The sequence below is a fragment of the Nyctereutes procyonoides genome, unplaced genomic scaffold (assembly GCF_905146905.1).
Source record: "Nyctereutes procyonoides isolate TBG_1078 unplaced genomic scaffold, NYPRO_anot_genome, whole genome shotgun sequence".
NCBI classification, from domain to species: Eukaryota; Metazoa; Chordata; class Mammalia; order Carnivora; family Canidae; genus Nyctereutes; species Nyctereutes procyonoides.
In genome coordinates this window covers 47224033-47246746 of record NW_026575146.1, presented here as the reverse complement: position 1 = coordinate 47246746, position 22714 = coordinate 47224033, and the positions used below count along the sequence as shown (strand labels likewise).

Below are 22714 nucleotides of genomic sequence, written 5' to 3'. Positions count from 1 at the left end.
TTCTCGCTTCTCATGGAAAACTGAGCGACGGCTGTGTGGAATCCTGCTACCCAGTAGCGCAGCAGGCTGATAACATCTGCCTGTGGAGAGGTACAGGGTGCACAGCCCCGCTCAGCAACCCGTGGCAATCCATCTCGGGTTCACTCGTTCACTAATTCCCAATTATCAGCCCCCCATGCAATTTCCCCTTCCTTTTCTCCCCAAAGCCCTGACCCCCTGCTCCACTCACTCACCTCTTTCTCACATGATCCGGCTGACCACTTCCAATGAAACTGATTAAGCCTGTCTGTTAAAACTGCCTTCTTTCCTGCCTCGAAACCCAGAACTCTGCCAATCCCTTTTTTTTGCTTCCAGCAATTTCTAAGCAATGGGCATGCTGCTTCTCCAGAACTTTGTGTTACCTCCTGCTCTCCATATTGTCAATAATTTCTTGCTTTAAAAGCAAATTTCCACTGACCTACACACACATTTAGAGCTCTTCTGAAGCTTAAAAAAAAAAAAAAGTAAACTCATTTGAGGTGTGTCTGGGTGGCCCAGCTGTTGAGCGTCTGCCTTCAGCTCAGGTCATGATCCCGGGGGTCCTGGGATCAAGTCCTGCATCAGGCTCTGAGCAGGGAGCCTGCTTCTCCCTCTGCCTGTATCTCTGCCTCTCTCTGTGTGTCTCTCATGAATAAATAAATAAAATCTTAAAAAAAAAAAAAAGAAAGGAAAAACTCGTTTGAATCCTGTTACTAGCTCAATGCCCCCACCACCACCACCACCACTACCCCCCCCACCGGGGCCAAGCTGCCCTTTCTCCCCATGCCCATCCCCTGAGTCCTGGTTGTGATGCTCATCACCTCCTTCCCCAGGTGTCCCTTCTGCTTCCAGACAGCACCACACCTGTCACTCTCCAGCCTCACCTGTGCTCTGAAAACATCCTCGCATTGCCTTCCCCTCCCACCCTTGGCTCTGGGCATCCCCAAGGCAGCTGGAACCAAAGGCATGAACGGAATCTGAGGCACCTGACCGTCTGATTCCCCTGCACCTTTCTGCCTGTCCTCCTGGCCACAGAACCTGCTGTTCACCTTGCTGCCTTTGGTCTCTCAAATTACTCGACTTTCCCTGCAAGGGGCCCGGTGCTTTCCTATTCTGTGGCCGCCCACCAGCCTCCCCACCAGCCAGCCTCCCCACCAGCCTCCCCGACTCCCACTCACCTGCCAAACCCATCTCTTAGGACCCACCGCAGACATCACCTGGCAGAGGCCTGCTCTCATGGTTCCAGGCAGACTCCGCTCCCTCCTCACTCCCTCAGTATCTGGTCTGAACGTCAGAGTTCAGAGTTCCTCCCTCAACAGTACCCGCTGGAGGCAGAGGCTTATATCTTCCTCACCCCTGCATTCCTCACACAGCTGTTCTGGAAACCCTAGCTGGGAATACACCTTCCCTATACTCTTGCCATTGAAGCTGACAGACTCAGCTTTTCCAAACTCAGTCTATTCCTCACAAAGTAGGGCTGATAACACCACCATTAGACTTAGCTCTATTGTAACACCTTGAATGAAGCAAAATGAAACTTCCTCTCAGAATTTTCTTATACGTAAGGCAAGCTGCAAATGGAGAGAAGATATCCTTGAGAAGTGTTTGTTGTCTGTCACTACAGTTAATGTCCAAATAATAGACTTCACCTGATGAAAACTATCCATTTTTCATACCTGTGGTACATATCTAAGGTTCATCAAGCATGCTTTTGAATAACAGGACTTTGGCTTGAATTAGCATTAGCATCCTCCTTAATTCAAATCTCCTCTTTGTTACAGTCTTTCTTGATAAAACTCTTCTGTGCAAACAACATTGGGAGGAATGCCTTAATAGGGTATGGTATTAACAGATGAGACACTTCCTCTGACATGGAGGATCAGTTCAATGTTTACTTTTTCTGTTGTTATTTTTCAATGTTCATTTTTAAATTGCAAGGAAGAGAAAAAGCAAAGTGAGAACATTAAAAAGAATAAAGAGGATCTAAATTTTTTTTTTTTTTAAGATCAGTAATCCATACAATGTCATGTATTCTGATCTCAGGCTTAAGAACAGAGTTTACAAAATCTAAACTGGAGTAGAAGATGAATACCAGTTTGTGCCAGGACAAAACAAGATAGATCGGAACAGAGATCACTGAATTTCCCCCAGGTCTGCCCGGGGTTGCCTTTGACAGAACACAAGCACTTGCCAATCAGCTCACCTGGCTTCCTTAACCATGAGCCACGGTAACCAAAGTAAACTTACAGCCTTTTTTTGCTTAACTTACCACCTCAACACACAATCATGGAGTTTGTGCTTTCACTGTTTTGCAACTTGGCCCAGACCTTAGTATCATACACAGCTCAGAACCATAGGACGGGGACACCTGGGTGGCTCAGTGGTTGAGCAGCTGCCTTCGGCTCAGGGCGTGATCCTAGGGTCCCAGGATCAAGTACCACATCAGGTTCCCCGCAGGGAGCCTGCTTCTCCCTCTGTCTACCTCTCTGCATCTCTCATCAATAAATCAATAAAATCTAAAAAAAAAAAAAAAAAAAAAAAAAACCACACAGGAGGAAGTAGTACTTGTAGCTATCACCAAGTTCCAGGAAGCATCATGGTCTGGTTGGTGGAGATGTGAGCAAGGCCAGAAAGGAGAGGCCTGTATCTCAGTGAGTCAGAGGAGGGCCAGGAGGGGCTGTGGGCAATCGGGTCAGAGGTCATCAGGAGAAAGGTCAACTCAGCATGGCAGGATCAGCACCCTGAGAAGGAGAAGTGGGCTACACATGAAAAATCAAGGTCTGAGGAACTCCAGGCCCAATGCTGTCCAAGCAGGTGTGGTCACAGACACAGGACTGGGGAGGCGGCGTGGAGTTGGACAGCCCAGGACGCTGGACAACCCTGTGCCATTGAGCCAGGCAGCCGGGGATTTAGAGAGATGCCACATAACCTTATGCCTGGCAACCCTGAATATTAGCTTACCTTGCAAAGCCTCAGATTCCTTATTTACGGAAGGAAAGGGAGAGAGTCGTGGGGAGTGTGAGAATAAAATGGGACACTTAGAGGAAGTACCTAGGACATCTGATACCCAGTGAGGTCAAACAGCTCAGCAAGAGGGAAGCTCTCACTCCGTGCTAACTCCCCTGGCTCTCCCGAGGGGCCAAAGGGCCCCTCACCCACTCAGAAATCTGTCCGGTTTACAGGCAGGCAAGTAAATCCACTGTGGGAGAAGCTGGGTGCAGAGAGGATAGAAAGTAAAAGAATTTTGGCCCTGGCCTTTCTCGCCCAAAGAGATCATTAAAGCACAAGTGAATATACCTTATTCTTAAAGGGGAGAAACAAAAATGTCCAGAGGTGAACTACCATTTTTCTAAACGCCACTCCACGTCGGTACACCATCTACAAGGCACCTCAAAATCAAAATCTGTGCCTCTGTTTCCCCACACTGACAGCCAGGCTCTAGGTCTCTTCCATGTTTGGGGAAACGCTAAAACAAAACAGAAAACTCTTGTCACATCATTTTCAAATCGAAGGCAAAATGCTATTACAAAGACAGTGATGGGAAGACTTTCTGCCTTTCCCCATCTACCTGGATAACTAGGCCAGCCAGATGCTAACTTGAACACTCACTAAAGCAAGTTCACAGAACACTGGTAGTGCATCTTGCTTCCATGGGGGTGAAAAGCCTAGTTTCTCATATCACATTTCAGCATACCTTTGCTTTCAGTTCACTACACAGATGATGGCCGAGGCCATAAAGAGTCAATTTCCAGAACGCAGAGGAATCTGTAATGAAGTTGATGAAAATTCAGACTTATGTTTTAAGGAACAAGGTTCACAAAATAATCAGTGCTTAGGTCAAATAATTAGCAAGCTTGGGGGCTGAGCCAGATTAACATTGGTGTAGGCTAACTTTTCTCTGACTGGAAGTTTGACTCCAGAATGTTGAATAGCATCAGTATGTTTGAAAATGAACCAAGCATGTTCTGCTTTCTTACATCAACAGTTCAGAATGATGTCTATGATTGATCTCCAAAGAAGCAGGTAGACTCTATACAGGCTCGTTTCAAAAAAGACCCACAAAGAAAAATGCACACACACTCAAACCATGAGGAAATGCAAACTATAAAACACAGGAATAGTAAACATCAGTAGGAGACTTTCTAGTTTGCCTGTGGTAGTCTACTACCCAACTCAGGAAATCAATCTCCTTACCAAAGTGATTTCTTTAGCATAAAAAAAATGCTGCACATATTTGTCTTCTTTAGATTCAAAAGTTAAGAAGGTCCCTTATTTCAAGTACTCATTCTCTATTACCAAGGAAGAAAACTCGAACACATGTTAGGGATGATGAATACAAAAGTTTCTCATTCATTTAATGGGAAACACGAATATTGAATTATCTATTTAAAACACTCATAACAGCACTGTTAATAAGAATTGTATGATTATTGGCATTGCTATTATAATAACAATACCTACATTTACACGCATAAAATCACTGTTGTGATTTTTATAATGGTATAATAATCTCATTATATCACAGCTGGGCTACCTTTCTCCAGGCAATCCAAAACCTGCTGATTTGGATTCTCGGGTGGCTGGGCTCGGGTCTCTGCGTGGTAATTAAGCTCCCCAGGTGATTCCAGATCTCACCAATGTCTGAGAACCACTGCCTCAGGCTTAGGGGAAATCTTTCTAGACGCTATAGAATGAAAGGATGAAGCATCAAAATTCCTCCTTTAGAACAAGCACTGTGGCCATATTATTTTACATTTGTCAGAAAACCGTATGAGGTAACTAACTACACAGGACCACTGCAGGCAGAAATCCTTATTCTCACCTGCAGAGTAATGATAAAATTACAGACATTTCAAAACAAACCCTCAGATGTGAATGTCATTCTGTACCCTTTTCATATTCAGGAAATCTCTGTCTAAAAAAAAAAAAAAAAAAAAAGGAAATCTCTGTCCAAATGATCCTTCAAAGAGTCCTCACTGTATGCACTACTAGATTTGTCCATGCTACAAGATCCAAAGGGACACTCTGATGAGCCACATCTGACAAGGAACACAAGATGCCAGCCAGGAATTGAATACACATCTGGCCTCAAGTTTGCAAACACCTACAAAGGCATTTGTTTTTCCTTGCAATTCATTTTTTTAAATGATTTTATTTATTTATTCATGAGAGACACAGAAAGAGAGACAGAGGGAGAAACAGGTTTCCTGCAGGGAGCCGGATGCGGAACTTGATCCCAGGACCCCAGGATCACGAACTGAGCCAAAGGTAGATACTCAACCACTGAGCCACCCATGTGCCACGCAATTCACTTTTGAAGTGAAATAACCAATGCAAGTGATCATACTTGACATACAATTACTATCCCCAAAACCATTGCCAAGATATAACCTCAATTTAATGATCTGAAAGTGTTACAATCTTTGAAATGAACCTAGAAGTATATGACTTATGAAAAGAACTATATCATTAGTATTTTTTTTCATCATTAGTATTTAAAAAATGTAAACTATTACATCACTTTTTACCCTTATATCACTTTCTACACTTTCCAATTTTATTAAATTGGAAAGACTTAAAACATTAAAAAAAGCTTAGGATTGGCAAGTATGTGGTAAAAGCAAGCACACTCAGACTGTACAGTGAAATCTGCTGTGGACTTTTGGGATGGCAATTTAGCAATCTTTATCAAAAGCCCTAAAAGTACATATACGGTTGACCCAGCAGTTCCATGTCTAGCAATTCATCACCCAAAGATATTCTTTAGGGAAAAAGTGAGAAAGCAAATCAGGAAAAAGGGGCTGTGGTACAAATCCAATAAAAACAATCATTATTTATATAGAGGGCCACACTCCCTTATCTATAATCTGAAATCTTAAAAGTTCCAAGAACTGAAAGATGTTTTTGTAATTCATTTACGGGAAAACGTGACTTGTTGTAAGGCTATTTACAGTCTTATTTCACTAAATACAAACATTAATAAGTTTTGCTGCTGAAATGTTAATATATATGATTGTAGAGAACTATTCCATACCTCAGTGTGGATTTTGTAAAATCTATAATATATCTCTCACATTATGTTTCTAAAATCTAGAAAGAAATAACTTTGAGATTCCGAAACAATCTGGCCTAGGGAGTTCTGGATATGGGATCATGAACCTACATTTATATGCACACAGTTAAATCACAATAGGTCATGATGTTTAGAGTAGCCTTCTCACACGGTAAAATTACAAAGGATTTCTTTCTTCCTTCGCTTTTATGTGTTCTAAATTTTCTTTTTATAAAAAACACATTTATCTTTATATTCATAAAAATCAGTTTATTTCCATTTAGGAAAAAGAAAATAGAAACGAATCAGGTCCTTATAAAAACACCCAACCAGATTTTTCTAATTTCACATATAGCTCTATCCACCTATTATAGCTCCATGTTTTACAATTCAGTCAAGTACCATTTTCTACTGAATAAGCTTTCCAATCACTGTCTGATTTGTGGCTCAGTTTACCATGGAGCTGTACCATTACATAAGGTATGGAAATCCAGATCAAGACCTATAGGTGGCCCAGGAGTGAAGCAGCAGCTCAGATACCTTCCTGGCTCCCAGCAAAGACCTCTCCATGGGCAAAGAGGCAGAGAAGCCTTGCCTCAGGCCCTGGCTGGAGTGGTCCTAGAGAACTCCACTGGCTCTTTCTCATAAGGAAATTCATTATGTGTCCTGGCACCAAACCTGTTTGTTGTGTCAACTACATGAGTTTGCTTTTGGGAATCCTTAAGCCCAACTCTGGTTTTAAACTCTAGCCCCATAAACTTACAAACTGGGTGATTTGGAACATTCATTTTAAACATTTTTCACCTGGGAAATTAGAACACTACTACCTACACCTCACACTTTGGAATATATTAAACATAATACCTGACACTGTGTCATGCGCAGAAGCACTTGGCAAGTTATTTCTCTTCTTTTTCTTTTTCTTTCCTTCCCCTCTCCTTCCTTTTGCCTCACTGGACTGGCTGCCCTCTTACTTAAAACATCCTGGAGCCAAGATAACAAGACACCTATTCAGGCTCCTTGATCTCAGCAGTCATAGTGATCTGTGAACCCCTGCAGTGGGCCCCCCATCTCTGTCATGTACATTCTAGACCAGCTATCTTAGGTACTATCACAGACCAGGCCACTTTTCCTGGAAACCACTGGTGCACCTGATAATGAGAACCTAAGTCTCAGTCTTGGGTCACAGCCTCTTTCCTATCACTAAACAATCAGTAATTTCTCCTCACACATTCTGCACTTTACCCAAAGGTCCCTACATTTCTCCTACCCTGGCACATTCTGGGACAAATTTAACCATAGCCCTTTAGGGGACATGTACTAAACTGATGGTAATGTGCTAAAAGTTTTCCAACTGTATTCTCTCATTAATGCCCACACTGACTACGCAAGATAGGTACCATGCTCAACCTCACTCTTCAGATGAGGAAGGCACACCTTAGGAAATATAAGCAACTGCTGAATGTCCTTCTGCTGAAATCTTGCTGAAGTATCTTTTCTCCAAAGGTTAGGTAGCCTACTGATCAGTTCTGGGATCTTTTCTCCAAAGGTTAGGTAGCCTACTGATCAGTTCATATTGCCTCTGGCAGTGGAGAGTCAGTTATTTCAAAGAGGACTCTTATTTCTGGCAACTTCAACATCACCTGGGAGCTTGTTAGGAAAGTAAAAGCTCACGTCTCTCTCAGATCCACTGAAACACAATCTGTATCTTAACAAGCTCCCCATATGATCTGTAAATGTTTGAGAAACATTGCTCTAAAATGTAAAATCACTCTTTCCATCCTCATATTTAGTTGGATGACCCAAAGCTGACACCGGACTATGTGACACCTTTATGCAGAGTAGGAAAGGCATCCCACCTGAGAAGAGCATTTGGCGAAAAGATGGTGTTCTTATATAAAGAAAAAGGCAACTCTCCCTTGGGGCCACCATTCTACTCCATGGCTGGGCACAAATGTCTAACATTATATAAAGTACTCACAAAGTATGTGGTATTGGCAGTTTTTACGTCATTGTCATGTTCTCTGAAATGAAAAAGTATCTACGTGCTGACATTGCACTTGGCCCAGCAAGGACAAAATTCCTAAAACTTCTGACAACATGGCTAATGCTAAATTTTCTACTGTGATATGGAATATAGGACCATTAAAGAATAATGGAACCCAGAAGTATTTTAACACCCATTTCTGGTGAAGGTTTGGTTGCAGTGTTCTAGAACCAAACAGCTATGCAGTTGCATCCTGTTGTCATGGACACAGGCTGTTACAAGGTAGCAAAATGGCTACAAGAGGTCAAAAGAGTAAAAACTAGAGTACAGTAGCTTCCAGAACCCACAAAGGAAAACAATCACTTGCATAGCCAAACTCTTATCCTAGAATCACTGACTTTAAGGACTGTTCACTCCCTTCCAGACATGCTAGTGGTTACCACCATCAGTAAAGCCTTCCTGTCAGATCAAAACCATTATATTTTTCTTTACCACAGAGGATGCATCAAGAAGGAAGAAAGTAGGCAGCCTGCCAACCAATCTAATTATTCTTGTGCATCTCAGCAGTGATACCAACTTGATATATTCCAGTAATGCCACTCCTTTAAGTCATTTTTCATTTTGAACAAATAATACAAGATTGTAAGAGAACTGCATAATCATCTTACAAAATAGTGGGGGTAACAACTTAAAGGTGTCTTCTTAGCAAATTAACTTTGAAAAACATTAAAATCAGGAAAATAAGTGTGTTCCACATACAAGTTCCAAATACAAATAAAATGTATCAAGCCAAAATTAGTCATCATAGCTTTTAACGAAGGGCTTTTTTATCCACTGAAAGGAAAGTTTCATAATATAACATGACATGATCTTTTTAAGTGCATTTCCTTATTTGGATACAGGCACATGTACTCATGAAAATCTTATGTATATTAACAATATACTACTCAAAAAAAAAATCACAATTATGTAGCAGGTGTAAGTGATTTCGGGTAAAACAATATCTGAAGAGAGTGAGAGAGTACAGCTTCTTAGAAACGAGATTTTCGGCTTTGAAAACCAAACTGTTGCTTTGTGAAATACTAAGCAAGACCTACCCTAAATTTCTACAATACCAAAAAGTAAGCCCAGAACTGAAATTACTTCTTCAGTGAGGTGAAAATGTGAAAGAAAAGTGCTAGCATTTCTCATGCCCTCCCTAGATCTCTTCAGACTTCATTAGGCATTCACTTTCCTTGGTTCCAACAAATACATTCTGCCTCTCTAATTGAAAATAGATGCATTGTTTTAAAATTAAAGGGGAAAATCATGCATTACTTGGTTTAAAAGAACAAGGAAAGTATTTATGTGATGCTTTGCCAGGAGTTAAGCAGGAACAGCCAAATGACCAGATTCACAACTTCCTACTAAAATGTGTTAAACTCTGCCACATGTATTTTGTATGGTGGCTGTCAGTCCCCGGGCATCCAAGATCTGAGCAGATGAAAGGGGTTTTACAGGAAGACTGCTTACACAGAATTCTCTCGGGTTTGGACAGATCAGATCCATAATATTCCTTCCAGCACTCACGGTTTCCTTTTTCAAAAACAGCCAAAGTGGTTTCTGTTGACTAGCACATAGGAGGCACTTAAAAAATATCTATTGAATGACTAAATGAAAAGAACATCATCTCCATTTAACAATGGACAACTTTTCAATTTTTCAGACTATTGCTATTTAATTCCTGCAACACATTGTAAAGTAAGGGATTATAATCACCATAATTTTACAAATAAAGAAACTGGAATTCAGAGAGATTAATTTACTCATATCAGGTAGTGATTTTGTTCTAAAGCTGGATCTCAAGGCTAATTGTGTTGGACTCCAGCAATACCACTGTAATACCACCCTGCAACAAGCTCATCATCGTACAGTAAACAAATGTTCACTTGTTCATTTATTCAACAGAGCAGAACGTGTGCCGAATACTGTGCTATGTTTAAATTCTAAAAGCCCCTATCTCTGCTCTCAAGTGTAAATTTTCTTCCTTTCAATCAACTTTAAATGATGTGGATTAGCTGAAGACAGACACATGAGATGAGTTACTTCCAGATGAGATGGGCCACACAGCAGACTGAGGCTGGTAGGCCAAAGAAACATTATCTGAAGACAGTCATTATATAGGTACAAGATGGGAGAGGATACTAGTATTTCATCAGCTTCAGCCTCACATATATAAAGAATGTCCATAGGTAATTTCTAATGCACAAAATATCAATTATACTTAATATTTTGTAGGAGTTTTTTTACATATTGAGGATATATGATATAATTATGACTGTGTTTTATGTATGCGTGTGTGTTTATGTGTCTCCAGTTCCATCCATGCTTCATACTCTACTTCACCAAGATCAGTTGCTTCCCAATATCTTCATTAAGGCATAATTGAATAAAAATTTTACATAATAGGATTAAAATATTATGGTTAATGAAAGAACAAAACCAGTTTGCATTTACCTTCCTACCGAACTACAGCTCTCACACTGAGCCACAAAGAAGGTTAATTTCTACAATAGCTGGAGACCACACAAGAGCAACAAAAAAGAAAATCCAGATAAGCCTATTCAATCCTTCCAAGAGGCTATAGATAGTATCGATATGAAATAAAAAGGGATTCTGGTGCCAAATCTGCCAAATCTAAGTGGTGCAGAGCAATGTTGCCTAAAAGGGGATTCATGGAAGGAACTTGGTAGAACCCCATTGTTTTCAGTCTGGATGCCACTCCAGTTAAGGGAAATGCTATGGTGCGAAAGAACATAACCCCATTGAATAATGATAAAACCACATAGCAGCTCCATCACCCTTTATGAATGAGCTACGTGATAATAAAAATGTCAATTAATCCAGGAAAAATGGATGTCCTCCTACTGAGCTATGTAGCCAACACGGGCTAAATAAGAAAATGAACTGAGGTCTCAGGGAAGGGGGAAGCCCCTTGTATTACAGAGAACAATCATAATATTAGGATTCGTCCTGGGAAATCTACCATCAGTTAAAGAAATGTTCTTCCTTGAAAGTACCTTTAATTACAAGTGAATACATTCCAAGCTTGTATAATCTTCAGAATAAAACCAAAGCTGAATGACTTATACTATCTGATATTAGACACAATGCAAGATTAGCCTTTAACACAGTATTGACACAAAGATACACAAACCAGACCAAGGAATCAGAATAGACAGTTCAGAAACCACCCCACATATACACATTCACTTAATTTGCAACCAAGTGACAGCCTGGCATTGCACTTGGTAAAGGATGGTCTTTTTCAATAAATGAGTTGGGTTAATTAGATATCCATATGAAAAAAAACTAAAACTTGACCCCCGCCCCACACCATATTCTATAATCCATCTGAATGGATTTTAGAGCTAAATGTAAAAAGCAAAAAAGAATAATTTAGAAGACAAACCAGTAGATTACCTAAAAGACCTGAAAGTAGGCAAAAGTTACTTCCAAATGGACACACAAAGCATTCATCAGAAGGGGGGAAATGAGAACTTCTTCCCCCTCAAGGAACCAAGAAGTAAATAAGAAGCAAGCCACAGGGCAGCCCAGGTGGCTCAGCGGTTTAGCACTGCCTTCAGCCCAGGGCGTGATCCCGGAGACCTGGGATCAGGTCCCACATCGGGCTCCCTGCGTGGAGCCTGCTTCTCCCTCTGCCTGTGTCTCTGCCTCTCTCTCTCTGTGTCTCTCATGAATAAATAAATAAAATCTTTAAAAAAAAAAAAAAGAAGCAAGCCACATAGTGGAGGAGATATCTGCAATAAATGTACTCAACAGAAATGAAGATCCTCAATATACAAGATTCCTACAAAATTACAAGAAATCAAACAACCCAGCAGGAAAAAACTTTTTTAAACAACCAAATAGCCAATGAACATATGAAAAAGTGCTCAGCACCCCTAGTTGTCAAAGAAATGCAAATTAAAACAACAATGTGATGCCATTATCCAGCTACTAGATTAGCTAAAATAAAAGACTAATAATACCAAGACCTGTCAAGGACTGCGAGCAACTAGAACTCTCAGAGAGCTTGTAGGAGGATAAATTGGTACAACTGTTCTAGAAAACTCTTTGGTAGTATTTATGTACTGAAACTGACCAGTTGTATCCATTCTGACTCAGCAATTCCAAATCCTAGGTATATAATCTGAAGAAATGCATGTTACATTCATCAAAAGACAGGTACAGGAATATTTATATTGGCATCATTCGTAATAGCCAAAAATACCCAAATTTATATTAACAATAGGACATATAAACAAACTGTGGCATATTCATAAGATGAAATATTATAAAACAGTGCTGTCCAATACAGAACACCACAAGTAACATGCAAATTTTAATGTAAATTAATAAGATTAAATTTAAAAATCAGTTCCTCAGATTACCACACTTTACAGGCTCAATGGCCACATGTGGCTGGTGGCTACCATATTATACAGCAGGGACATGAAGCATTTTCACAAAATTCTATGGGGGCATTGTTATTATACATATACAAATGAGAATAAATGAATTACAATGATAAGTAAAAAAAAAGGGCGAATGCCCCAAATGTAACATTGAGCAGAATAAACCAAATAGAAAGGAGTATATGCTATATGCTTCCATTCATACAAAGTTCAAACACTACACAACTGTATTAGAAGTCAGGAGGTAGTCACCCTTTGGGAGTTGGGGGGCACTGACTAAAAGGCAGGATGAGGAGGCTTCTGTGGTTTTAGTCATACTGATCTGGATCAGTAGATATGAAAACAAGTGTGTTCACAATGGAAAAACACAAGTGGCTCAATATTGGTGATATATACATCTCTCTGTACGTAACCAAAAAAAAAAAAAAAGAGAGAGAGAGAGAGAGAGAGAGAAATTAAGCCTCACTCTATGGCTAAAGTTCTTCTTTGTTTCAGAATCTTCCTCCAATAAAACTCAACTCAAGATGCTCAGCCTGGGGGTGCCTGGCTAGCTAAATTGGTTCAGCATCTGACTCTTGGTTTCAGCTCAGGTCACAATCCCAGGATTGTTGTGGGATTGAGCCCTGTGACATGTTCCACCTCAGTGCGGAGTCTGCCTGAGATTCTCTCCCTCTCCCTCTGCCCTTCTCCCAACTTATGCACAAGCACACATACTCTCTCTAAAATTAAATAAATAAAATCTTTAAACAACAACAACAAAAAGATGCTCATTCTGGATAAATGTTATGGCACGCCTTTGGATTATGGAATTTTAGCCAAGCAAAGGGGATTTTTAACAAGTCTTACATTCTTCTATTTTTACATGGCCATCAGAGGTATAAGATGAATAAAGAACTGCAATGAAACAAAGACAGAGTGAAGAGAGAAAAATATGGCTAGAAAGTATTTGCCAGATATTAAAAGAGAAAAGTATGTAAAGAAGAGTCTGAAAGCTCACAAAGCTACTGGAAAATCAGTCGTGATTCAACTCCCAGTAAAAATCCTAGAGAGGGGGATCCCTGGGTGGCTCAGTGGTTTAGCACCTGCCTTTGGCCCAGGGCACAATCCTGGAGTCCCAGGATCGAGTCCCGTGTCGGGCTCCCGGCATGGAGCCTGCTTCTCCCTCCTCCTGTGTCTCTGCCTGTCTCTCTCTCTCTCCTCTCTCCTCTCTCTCTCTCTCTCTCTCTCGTTATCATAAATAAATAAATAAATCTTAAAAAAAAAAAAAGAATCCTAGAGAGAAGGGAGGAAGTTGTAAACCAACCTCCAACCTCAGATCAAGTTGGCCGTGAAAAGTCTCCAGATCCTTTAGACTCTTTTTTTTTTTTAATGATAGGCACACAGGGAGAGAGAGAGAGACAGAGACAGAGAGAGAGAGAGAGAGAGAGAGAGAGAGAGAGAGAGAGGCAGAGTAATTATTGTAATCACTCATTGGATTCAAATGCAAAGAAAGATCTCCATGGAGCTAGAGATCACTATCACTTAGAATCTCTTGTTTATTGTCTTTGGTTTTAATTTTCCTAAGTGCTCTGGAATGGACAAAGTCCCAAAAAGGGAGGAGATTGAAATTATAACAAAATAACAAGAGCTTTCTTAGAGTTTTTGGAATCAGAGAATCAGCACGAGGGAAAACTGTGCTGGGAAGGGTTTTAGAGGATGTCCAGTCCATCCCTGGTCTTATTTTAGCAAAAGTGCCTTAAAGAATTTCACATGTAAAAAAAAAAAAAAAAAAAAAACATTCTATTTTTGAATGCATCCTGATAAGGAGATGGCTTTACCTCCCTTGGTGTCCCATTTCAATGACTGTCATTCTGATAAAAGTTTCCCTCAGATACCTCCTATATCTGGTCATGCTGTTTAAATGATTTTCTGTTTGTTTTATTCTTAATAAACACAGAAATTAGCAATGTTCATTGCCTCCATGATAATTCATCTTTTAACAACTTGCAATCTCTTTTTTTACTTACCACCTACAAGATATTTTCATATACATTATCTATTTGACTCTTGATATTATCTGTCCCATTTTACACATGTGGACACTCCAGCTTAGAGAGTAAGGAAAGTTAGGCTTAGGGAAAAAAAATGTCCGACAAAAATCCCAAGGTTACTTAGCTATTCAGATCTTGGGCTCAAATTCAGCTGAGTCCTTCATATATGTGTGTGTTACTAAGTCACTAGCCCCACAACCTCTCCATGCCCCCATTCTGATTAAGTCCAGAATGAGAAGTTGTACTTTGGGATAGGCCTAGCAAATGCTGGGAAAAACTGGAGGACTCTCTTCCATAGTGAATCCACATGTGATTTCCTTTTCTAAATTGACAGTGTGACTTAGCAGCGGGTAATTGTGATTTGTGGCAGCATTATTCCCTTCTTCTAGTAACTGCACCCTGATTTCCCTCAGGAGCTGTCAATCCAATTGCCCAGACTTGTCAGAGAGCTAGCACAGAATCCAGGCCAGACTTCTCAGGCAAGTTTTTTCCCCAGGAATCCGAATCTTGGATGGAGTGACAGGAGAATGAAAATGGTCAGAGTCCAGGCATCTCACAGATGGGCTCCCCAGACCTGCTCTGGTTTCCAAGAACTAAGCCTCCTGCTTCTCCACACTTCTCAGGGGTCACCTCATATTCTCATTGGGCACCTCTTCTACTTCCGTTAGCCAGGGTTGGCTTCTGTCGCTTGCAAGCACAGAACACTGCCTGATACAACCCTTTGGAGGAACAGATTAAAATACATACTTGGTAAGTTCTGCTTTCATTATGCGCTTATTCTGTAGGTGAGAAATATTAAAAGGAAATCAGCCTCTTAGCTTGTTGTAAACTATGAAAATTCCTTCACAGGGAAAAAAAGAGTCCAGTAATTTCTTGTGCCACTGACCCAAGGCAGGAATCAGTTGGCAAGTTCTCCAGAATCCTGGCTGTGTTTTTTTCTAAAACACGGCTTCTGGAACCTTGGATTTCTCAAGACGTACAGAAAATTCAGAAAGCTGTCAGTGTTTAAAAGAGGTATTCTCCTGGTGAAAAGTCCTTTCTGGGAGGGCTCAAGGAGGACAGAGCAACTTGTGTTCCAAGAGACACTCAGCCACCAGGAGAAAGGGAAGTAAGTGTCAGACCTGGAAACTCCTGGCTAGTTAGTGAGAAGCAACCACAGCTTTGCTGTCAAGTGAGTCCCAGTCATCCAGACTTCCAGGTCTAAAAGCAGAAACTAGAAGAACAGGTAACATTGTCTACTCAACATTAGCAAGTGGTGGAGTTCTACTCAGTAACTCTCTTGAGTTCACCGCATGAAGAAGCATCCCATCAGATTTCTTTTTTCTTCCTGGGACTGGTCAAGGCAGCAAAATCCTGTCAATACTTTGAAATTGCCCTAAGAATTGCCTGATTTCACAGTTTGCAGAAACTACAAGCCAACGATAAAGGGATACCAGGATCTGCGAGTCTGAGGTAATCTATTCAATGAGCAAAAGCACTGGCAACATGTGGGGCATGTTGTGGAGACAATGAATCACAAGACAAGAGCTTGCTCACTATAACATAATGTGCAATCTGAGAAAATAAGGCACCTGCATATGAATTATCAATAGGTGATGCAGGAACTGCCAGACACAGATAACACGTACACAAAAATTAGGAGTCAATACCTCGAGATCTATCCCATCTCCCAAACCCCCACTTTAATTCAAGATAGTTCTTAGCCATGTGAGCACAGAAACTTTTTCTCTCTTCCTTCTTATGGAGCTGATTTCAACACCTAAACAAATAATCAGAAGACTACGTCTGCGTTAAGAGGGGAAACCATAAAATAATAATATTGAAAATTCTCCCTTTTGAAGAGTAAAAAATGACAGAGGTACGTCACAGTCGAATGCCTTGTAATTAGTGGAGCATTATATGTATCTTTTGATTTAAGTAGGCGACAAACATTTAATCCCTCTTAACATCAGCTATCAACAGTTGTGTTTAGGGATATGGCAAAGTAATATTTAGGAAAAAATAAACCATTGCTCACAGTACATTCAGAAGTCTCCAGACATTTTCTCTCATTTGGGTGGAGTCCAAGCAGCTCACCTATAAACATTACTCGCTTGGCAAAGAAAATTCAAGAACAGGATAGTGGATACTCACCCAGGAAAGAACTGATCTTTATTTTGGTACAAGTCTGTAATTTATTACAAACTACTCCTGAGCTAGCCAATCCCTCAAACACTGTGTGGTCCACACCACCATCTAGGGCAGACACAGTGGCCTGGACTCCCCTGACCACTGCACCAGCCCCCCAGGTAACCAGTAAAATTCTCAACTCAATGTAGTAACACTTATGCAGAAGCCAAAGAAATTCCAATATTCTGTTGCGGTATTCCATTGCTAGAACGAATTTCACGGCAAAGGAAACTGTCAACAATTTCCCAGTTAAGAATAGGGCATACCATTTTTTAAGCTACATTTTGCTCTATAAAATACATGAACTTAGAAGCAAGTACCAAGTTAGGAGAAAAATACTAGAAAGTGTTTGTCTTTATTTATGCAAACTTCATACAATGTGGCCATAGATGCAAAGAAGCTTTTGTAAAAACGTTTTTTAACATCTTTAGTGTCACAAAATAATATAAACCACAGTGCATTTCTTCCAAGTAATTGCTAAAAAAAAAATAAAATGCACACCAAATCCCTTGAACTATTTACAAAACAGAGAGCATACTGTAACCAGAAACTTCTATAGGAAATTCCAACTGAAACATAAAATATTATTATTAAATGGGTATCATAAACACAGGAAAATAAAATTCAAACTTCTTAGCCTGGATTCAAAACCTTTCAGAAATATATTCCAAGCCATTTTTTAATTTTATTTTCCAATTGTCCTCTATAAGAATTCTGCTCAAGTTAAATTGACCAACACAGTCACATCCCTTTTTTCTGAACATTTTGCTCCATTCCTCTGCCCCAGAGTGCCTCTCCCTCAGCCATGCCCTTGACTCTTTCTGGATTGTCAATTTCTGCTCTGACAGCACACAGCATTTATTCCCTTTTGCACATAAAACCACTTCAGCAACGAGCTGCTGATTTAAATCAGAATAAGCATTTCAACAACTTAAAGGCAGGAGACTTTCAGGTGCCTAAAAAGCGATTTGCCTGCTCATAAAACAGTATTTTTTGAGCCTCTACCATGTATAAGGTACAATACCAGGGTCCTTGAAAAACGCTGAGGCGCAAGTGACATCACCTACTTTTTAAGGAGCTTTGAGTCTAGTGGGGAAAATAAGATCAACACCCAACTCATCATGATGAATGTAATAAGCGAGGCAACTGTAAACACTCCATTATGGTTTCTGCTAAAAGAGGGTGGGATTACTTAGTGCAAGGCAGGGGGCGGTGTGCCGAGAACTCTAGGAGGAAGTGGCAGTTGGGTGGAATAGAAATAGGACATTATGTCCTCAAGAAGCATTAACAAAGGCAAGGAGTGGGCAGAGCTCAGGAAGTTAATGGATGAAGCAAGGAGTGATGCTTCAGAATATGTGTACATTGTAGAGAAAGTGGAACAAATGGGAAAGTAATTTATATTACAAATTAAAGGGGATTAAACATACTGAGAAATTCAGAGGCTCGCATACGCTCACGTCACTATATTAGGCAGTGTATTAAGAAATCCAAGAGATGAGGGAAGACTCCACAGGGTAATTATAATATCTGAGAAAAACTGTATTATCACTTTTTACGATGATTTTTAACTGAATGGTATTCACCACAATAAAGTCTACTTAATTAGAATTGCTACAAAGAGTTCAAGTAACACATGTTGTTAAATATTCTTCACTGTGTTACGTGAATGGAGTTCCACTCCATCTTCCATATCTACATGATAGTACAATAAATGGGCCTCCCATGAAAAGCAAGATCCTGAAGTATTCTTCTGGAACATCCAAGAAAGATGATTTTTGTGCGTCATTAAGGGAAACTGCATTATATTATAAGGGGTCAACTGGCAATATGTTTATATATATATATATATATAAACACACACACACAGCTGACACTTGAAAAAGATGGGTTTGGACCCTAGGTGCACTTATAGGTGGATTATTTGGATACACACAGTACAGTATTGTAAATGTATTTTCTCTTCCTTAGGATTTCCTTAATAACATTTTCTTTTCTCCAGCTTGTTTTGTAACAATACAGTATATAATAAATATAACACACAAAATATGTATGAATCAACTGTTTATATTCCTGGTAAGGCTTTTGGTCAACAGTAGGCTATTAGTTAAGTCTTGGAATAGTCAAAAGTTGTATGTGCATTTTTGCCTGCACAGGGGGTTGGGACCTCTAATTCCCATGTTGTTCAAGGGTCAGCTGTATGTATATCATACCACGTATGTGGTTAACTCAGTGAGAATCCAAGTCGCCAGCATTAAGGCACAATTCCTTTCAGAGAATTTTCTCACAACTGCAATGAAACAAGTGTGTCACTATTTCAGAAACTCATTACACTGAAATTTCTCGGTGGGGGACAACCCTGATCCTTCTAAATTTAGACTGGTTAGATATCCAGGCAGCCTCATCTGGCTCAGGCACCACGTTCCCAGGCTCATAAACCTGCCTACATCGTTTTTACTCTTGAGGGTAGAAACAGGAAAGATCCTTTGTGGAGGGTCTATCTGCTGTTTGTGGAGACACTCTCCTGTCACCATTGGAAAACTAAGTGCCAGAATATCAGTTAGATAAGAAACAGCCAGTCGATTTCAAGGAAACATCCAAGAAAAATAACTGCCTGATTTTATTATTTTTTTTAATTTTTTTTTTTATTTATTTACGATAGTCATACAGAAAGAGAGAGAGAGAGAGGCAGAGACACAGGCAGAGGGAGAAGCAGGCTTCATGCACCGGGAGCCTGACATGGGATTCGGTCCCGGGTCTCCAGGATCGCGCTCTGGGCCAAAGGCAGGCGCCAAACCGCTGCGCCATCCAGGGATCCCTAACTGCCTGATTTTAAAGTGATCTGTAGGGATCCCTGGGTGGCGCAGCGGTTTAGCGCCTGCCTTTGGCCCAGGGCGCGATCCTGGAGACCCGGGATCAAATCCCACATCAGGCTCCCGGTGCATGGAGCCTGCTTCTCCCTCTGCCTGTGTCTCTGCCTCTCTCTCTCTCTCTCTGTGACTATCATAAATAAAAAAAATAAATAAATAAATAAATAAATAAATAAATAAATAAATAAATAAAACAGATTTGTCAAAAAAAAAAATAAAGTGATCTGTACACTCAGAAGCTTCTAGATGGTAAGAGAAGTGGAGATACACAGCATTGCTTTATTTTACCTATGATTCACTTTGAGATACATCTCAGATTATGAGTCACAGTGGGCATGCCAGCTTCTTGCTGTCACATATTGACCTGGTAGACGGAAACATTTTTAAGAGTAGATTATCAAGAGAACAGAGAGACTGGAAGTCCTGATGGAAGGCCCTCGAACAAATGTAGGTGCAAATGCAATGTTCTGTCAACAAAAAGTGAGGTTTTACCAGCTTACTGTAACATCAACACCTACCGGCCCTGAGAAAATTTAGATTTTGTTTTCCTCCTCACCCTTTCTCAAGTGATTTTAGAAGTTTGCATTACTGTAACACAACGGCAGGGAAACATGTTTGAAAGGTTATTGGAAGTGACAGATGGACCTATTTTGAAATAAAATTAAGCCTGTGGTACTACTGAAAGGAAGTCACGAAATCCAAAATTAAACTGGACAGAATGCTCTTAAGCTGTTTTTGTTCTCCACCCCCCCCCCCAAGGAAGCAGAAAGAGTGGGAGGTTGAAGAAGGGAGGCCACTGCCTTTTCTCTGAATTCCCTCACCTTGGTCAATTTGTCCTGAATTTCCAACCTGTCTTCTTAATGGAATGCGGCACCCCGGAAATTTTAAACCTCCATATATTTATCATCAGACATCCAAATATGTCTTCCACTGATATCACTAAGAACACAATTCTAATTGTGCTTAGACGTGACTTTAAAGATTTCAGAAAAAAAGAAAAAAACTATAAAGCACATATCGAACCATCAAATGTCCCACTCTCATCCTGAGATGAAAAATGTGTGCTTCAGAAACCCACTGTGCAGCCCCAACGTGTGAAGGGAGTAGCCGACCTAGGAGGAGCCCCGCCTACCTTATTGTGCTCGTACTTGTAGGGGATCTTGAGCGTGTCCATGGCTCTGATCATAGCCTGCATGGCCGTGAAGATGTTCTGATACACCAGCTTGGTGAAGCCCCTTTTGTCTTCATCAGAGTAGCCCGACCCATGGATGATTCTCATCTGCTTGATAAACGTACTCTTGCCACTCTCTCCCGTCCCTGCAAGATGGACAACAGCAAAAGATGTCATCAGACCGTGACACCTTCTCTCAGTCTCCCAGACAGCTAAACTGGACACGGCGGCTTAGACAGGTAGCATCCCGGTGCAGACCCCCTGGGGGAGCCACACAGGACAGTGGTGCCACTAGGGGTGGAGATGCCACCTGCACAGAACGCTCAGCAAAACTGGAGGGTAAGAACCCATTTCAGAGGCCCATGAGCTTTAAAAAACAAAACAAAACAAAACAAAAACATAATAAAACATAACAAAAAAACAACTTGTCACCTCTTTGGAAAGCCACTCAGCATGGAATTTGGATAGTGATTTGTAACCATGTATCTTAACAAAAAACACAAGGAAATCGTCATCTTTTGAAGAGAATCAACACTTGATAAAGCTCTCCTCCTTGGAGAATATCTGAAAGACCTCCAGGAGGCAGGGTTTGGATCTGGAAATGACAATGCACTGACAAAAATGCTGTTCAGAGAGCAGTAAGAGAAAAATGCCTCGGAATTTCTAGACATTCCCTTTCACTTTAAAATGGTGTGTATTTGTGTATATATACATACACACATGCACATATATATGTAGAGCATAGTATCCAGATAAGAATCAGGAATTTCCTAGATAGGAAGCATCAACTGTATGTGCCTGAGTTATTTCAAGGAATCGCCTAACTCAGAGAAGTCACAGTGGCTCTCCTTCCCTCCGTCCCTTCTTGACTAATAGCATGATATAAAAATTTACTGTTACTGGATTTTTCTCCTCCATGCTCTTATTTTCCCCCCTTTCCAACGCCCCTAACATATGCCTGAGGGCAATCCCTAACAAAGCTACCAATGACCCAGGGAGAAAGACAAGACAGAAAGATGAGAGATCCTATCGCTGAATGACAGAAACTATGTGGAAAGAAGTATCTTCCACACGAATCTAAAACTACTAATGTTAAAAACTTCATTTTTCCAAATGTAGGTGGCTTCTTCTGTATGTCACTTCATTTCTGAATACTTCTTATTCACTTTTAAGCTTCCCTGAGATTTCCAAAACAATAACTATCTCTGTCTTCCCCTGGAAGTGTAGAAAAACACTAAAAGCTCCTATTTAGGAATTAAATATGGAAGAATAAAATAATTGAAACACTGGATGGCTAGCATGTCCTTATTGCCATTCCTGACTTACGAGGTGCTTTTAAAAACAAAAAACAAAACAAAACAGAAAAACTAAAAAGTAGGAATACCGCATCTGTCCTCATTTCATTTTGTCTTTCTGCAGGTTGGATTTCATTTTCATCTTTATAAACAATCACAAAACATTCAAGTAAGTGTTAAGGTTTTCACAGAAGCAATCACTTAAATGACTACAGATGTGCGGGTAAACACAGAAGCCTCGCCCAGTTACAGTGCAAAATGATTTCTAGCTCTGAGCTCCTGGGTCAGCACCCCCTTTATCATTTTCATATGACTTTTAATAAGTGATCTGGAGTGTTTGATCTATAAAGTTAACACTGCAATGTGAATGCCATCAACCCATTTTAACAAGCTTTCATTCCAAGAGTTTTTTTTTTTGTTTTTTTATTCATTCCAAGAGTTTTTAAATGACTATTTTATGATCCCCACCATGAATAATGACTATAGGGGAGAGAAAACCCCAAAATATTTAAAAAGTGGCACTGCTGGTAGAAATAAGGCTATGTAATTGTTTCTCCTGGCTTATCAACAATTTATAGAAAACAATAGGTATCCTTAGTCTCCCAAGCAAGTCAAAGTACGTAGGGAAAAAAAATCCAGATTGCTTCTTTGCTTATTATCCCTATCCC

At 40.3% G+C, this 22714-nt stretch overlaps 1 protein-coding gene across 1 annotated transcript in view; it reads right to left on the bottom strand.

The window, feature by feature from the left end:
* The window catches only part of GNAQ (G protein subunit alpha q), a 315249-nt gene that overhangs the window by 183412 nt on the left and 109123 nt on the right, over nucleotides 1-22714 (bottom strand). The window contains exon 2 of the mRNA XM_055311274.1: nucleotides 20713-20897. Coding sequence (XP_055167249.1) covers nucleotides 20713-20897 — 185 coding nt within the window. The remainder of the gene's footprint in view (nucleotides 1-20712; nucleotides 20898-22714) is intronic.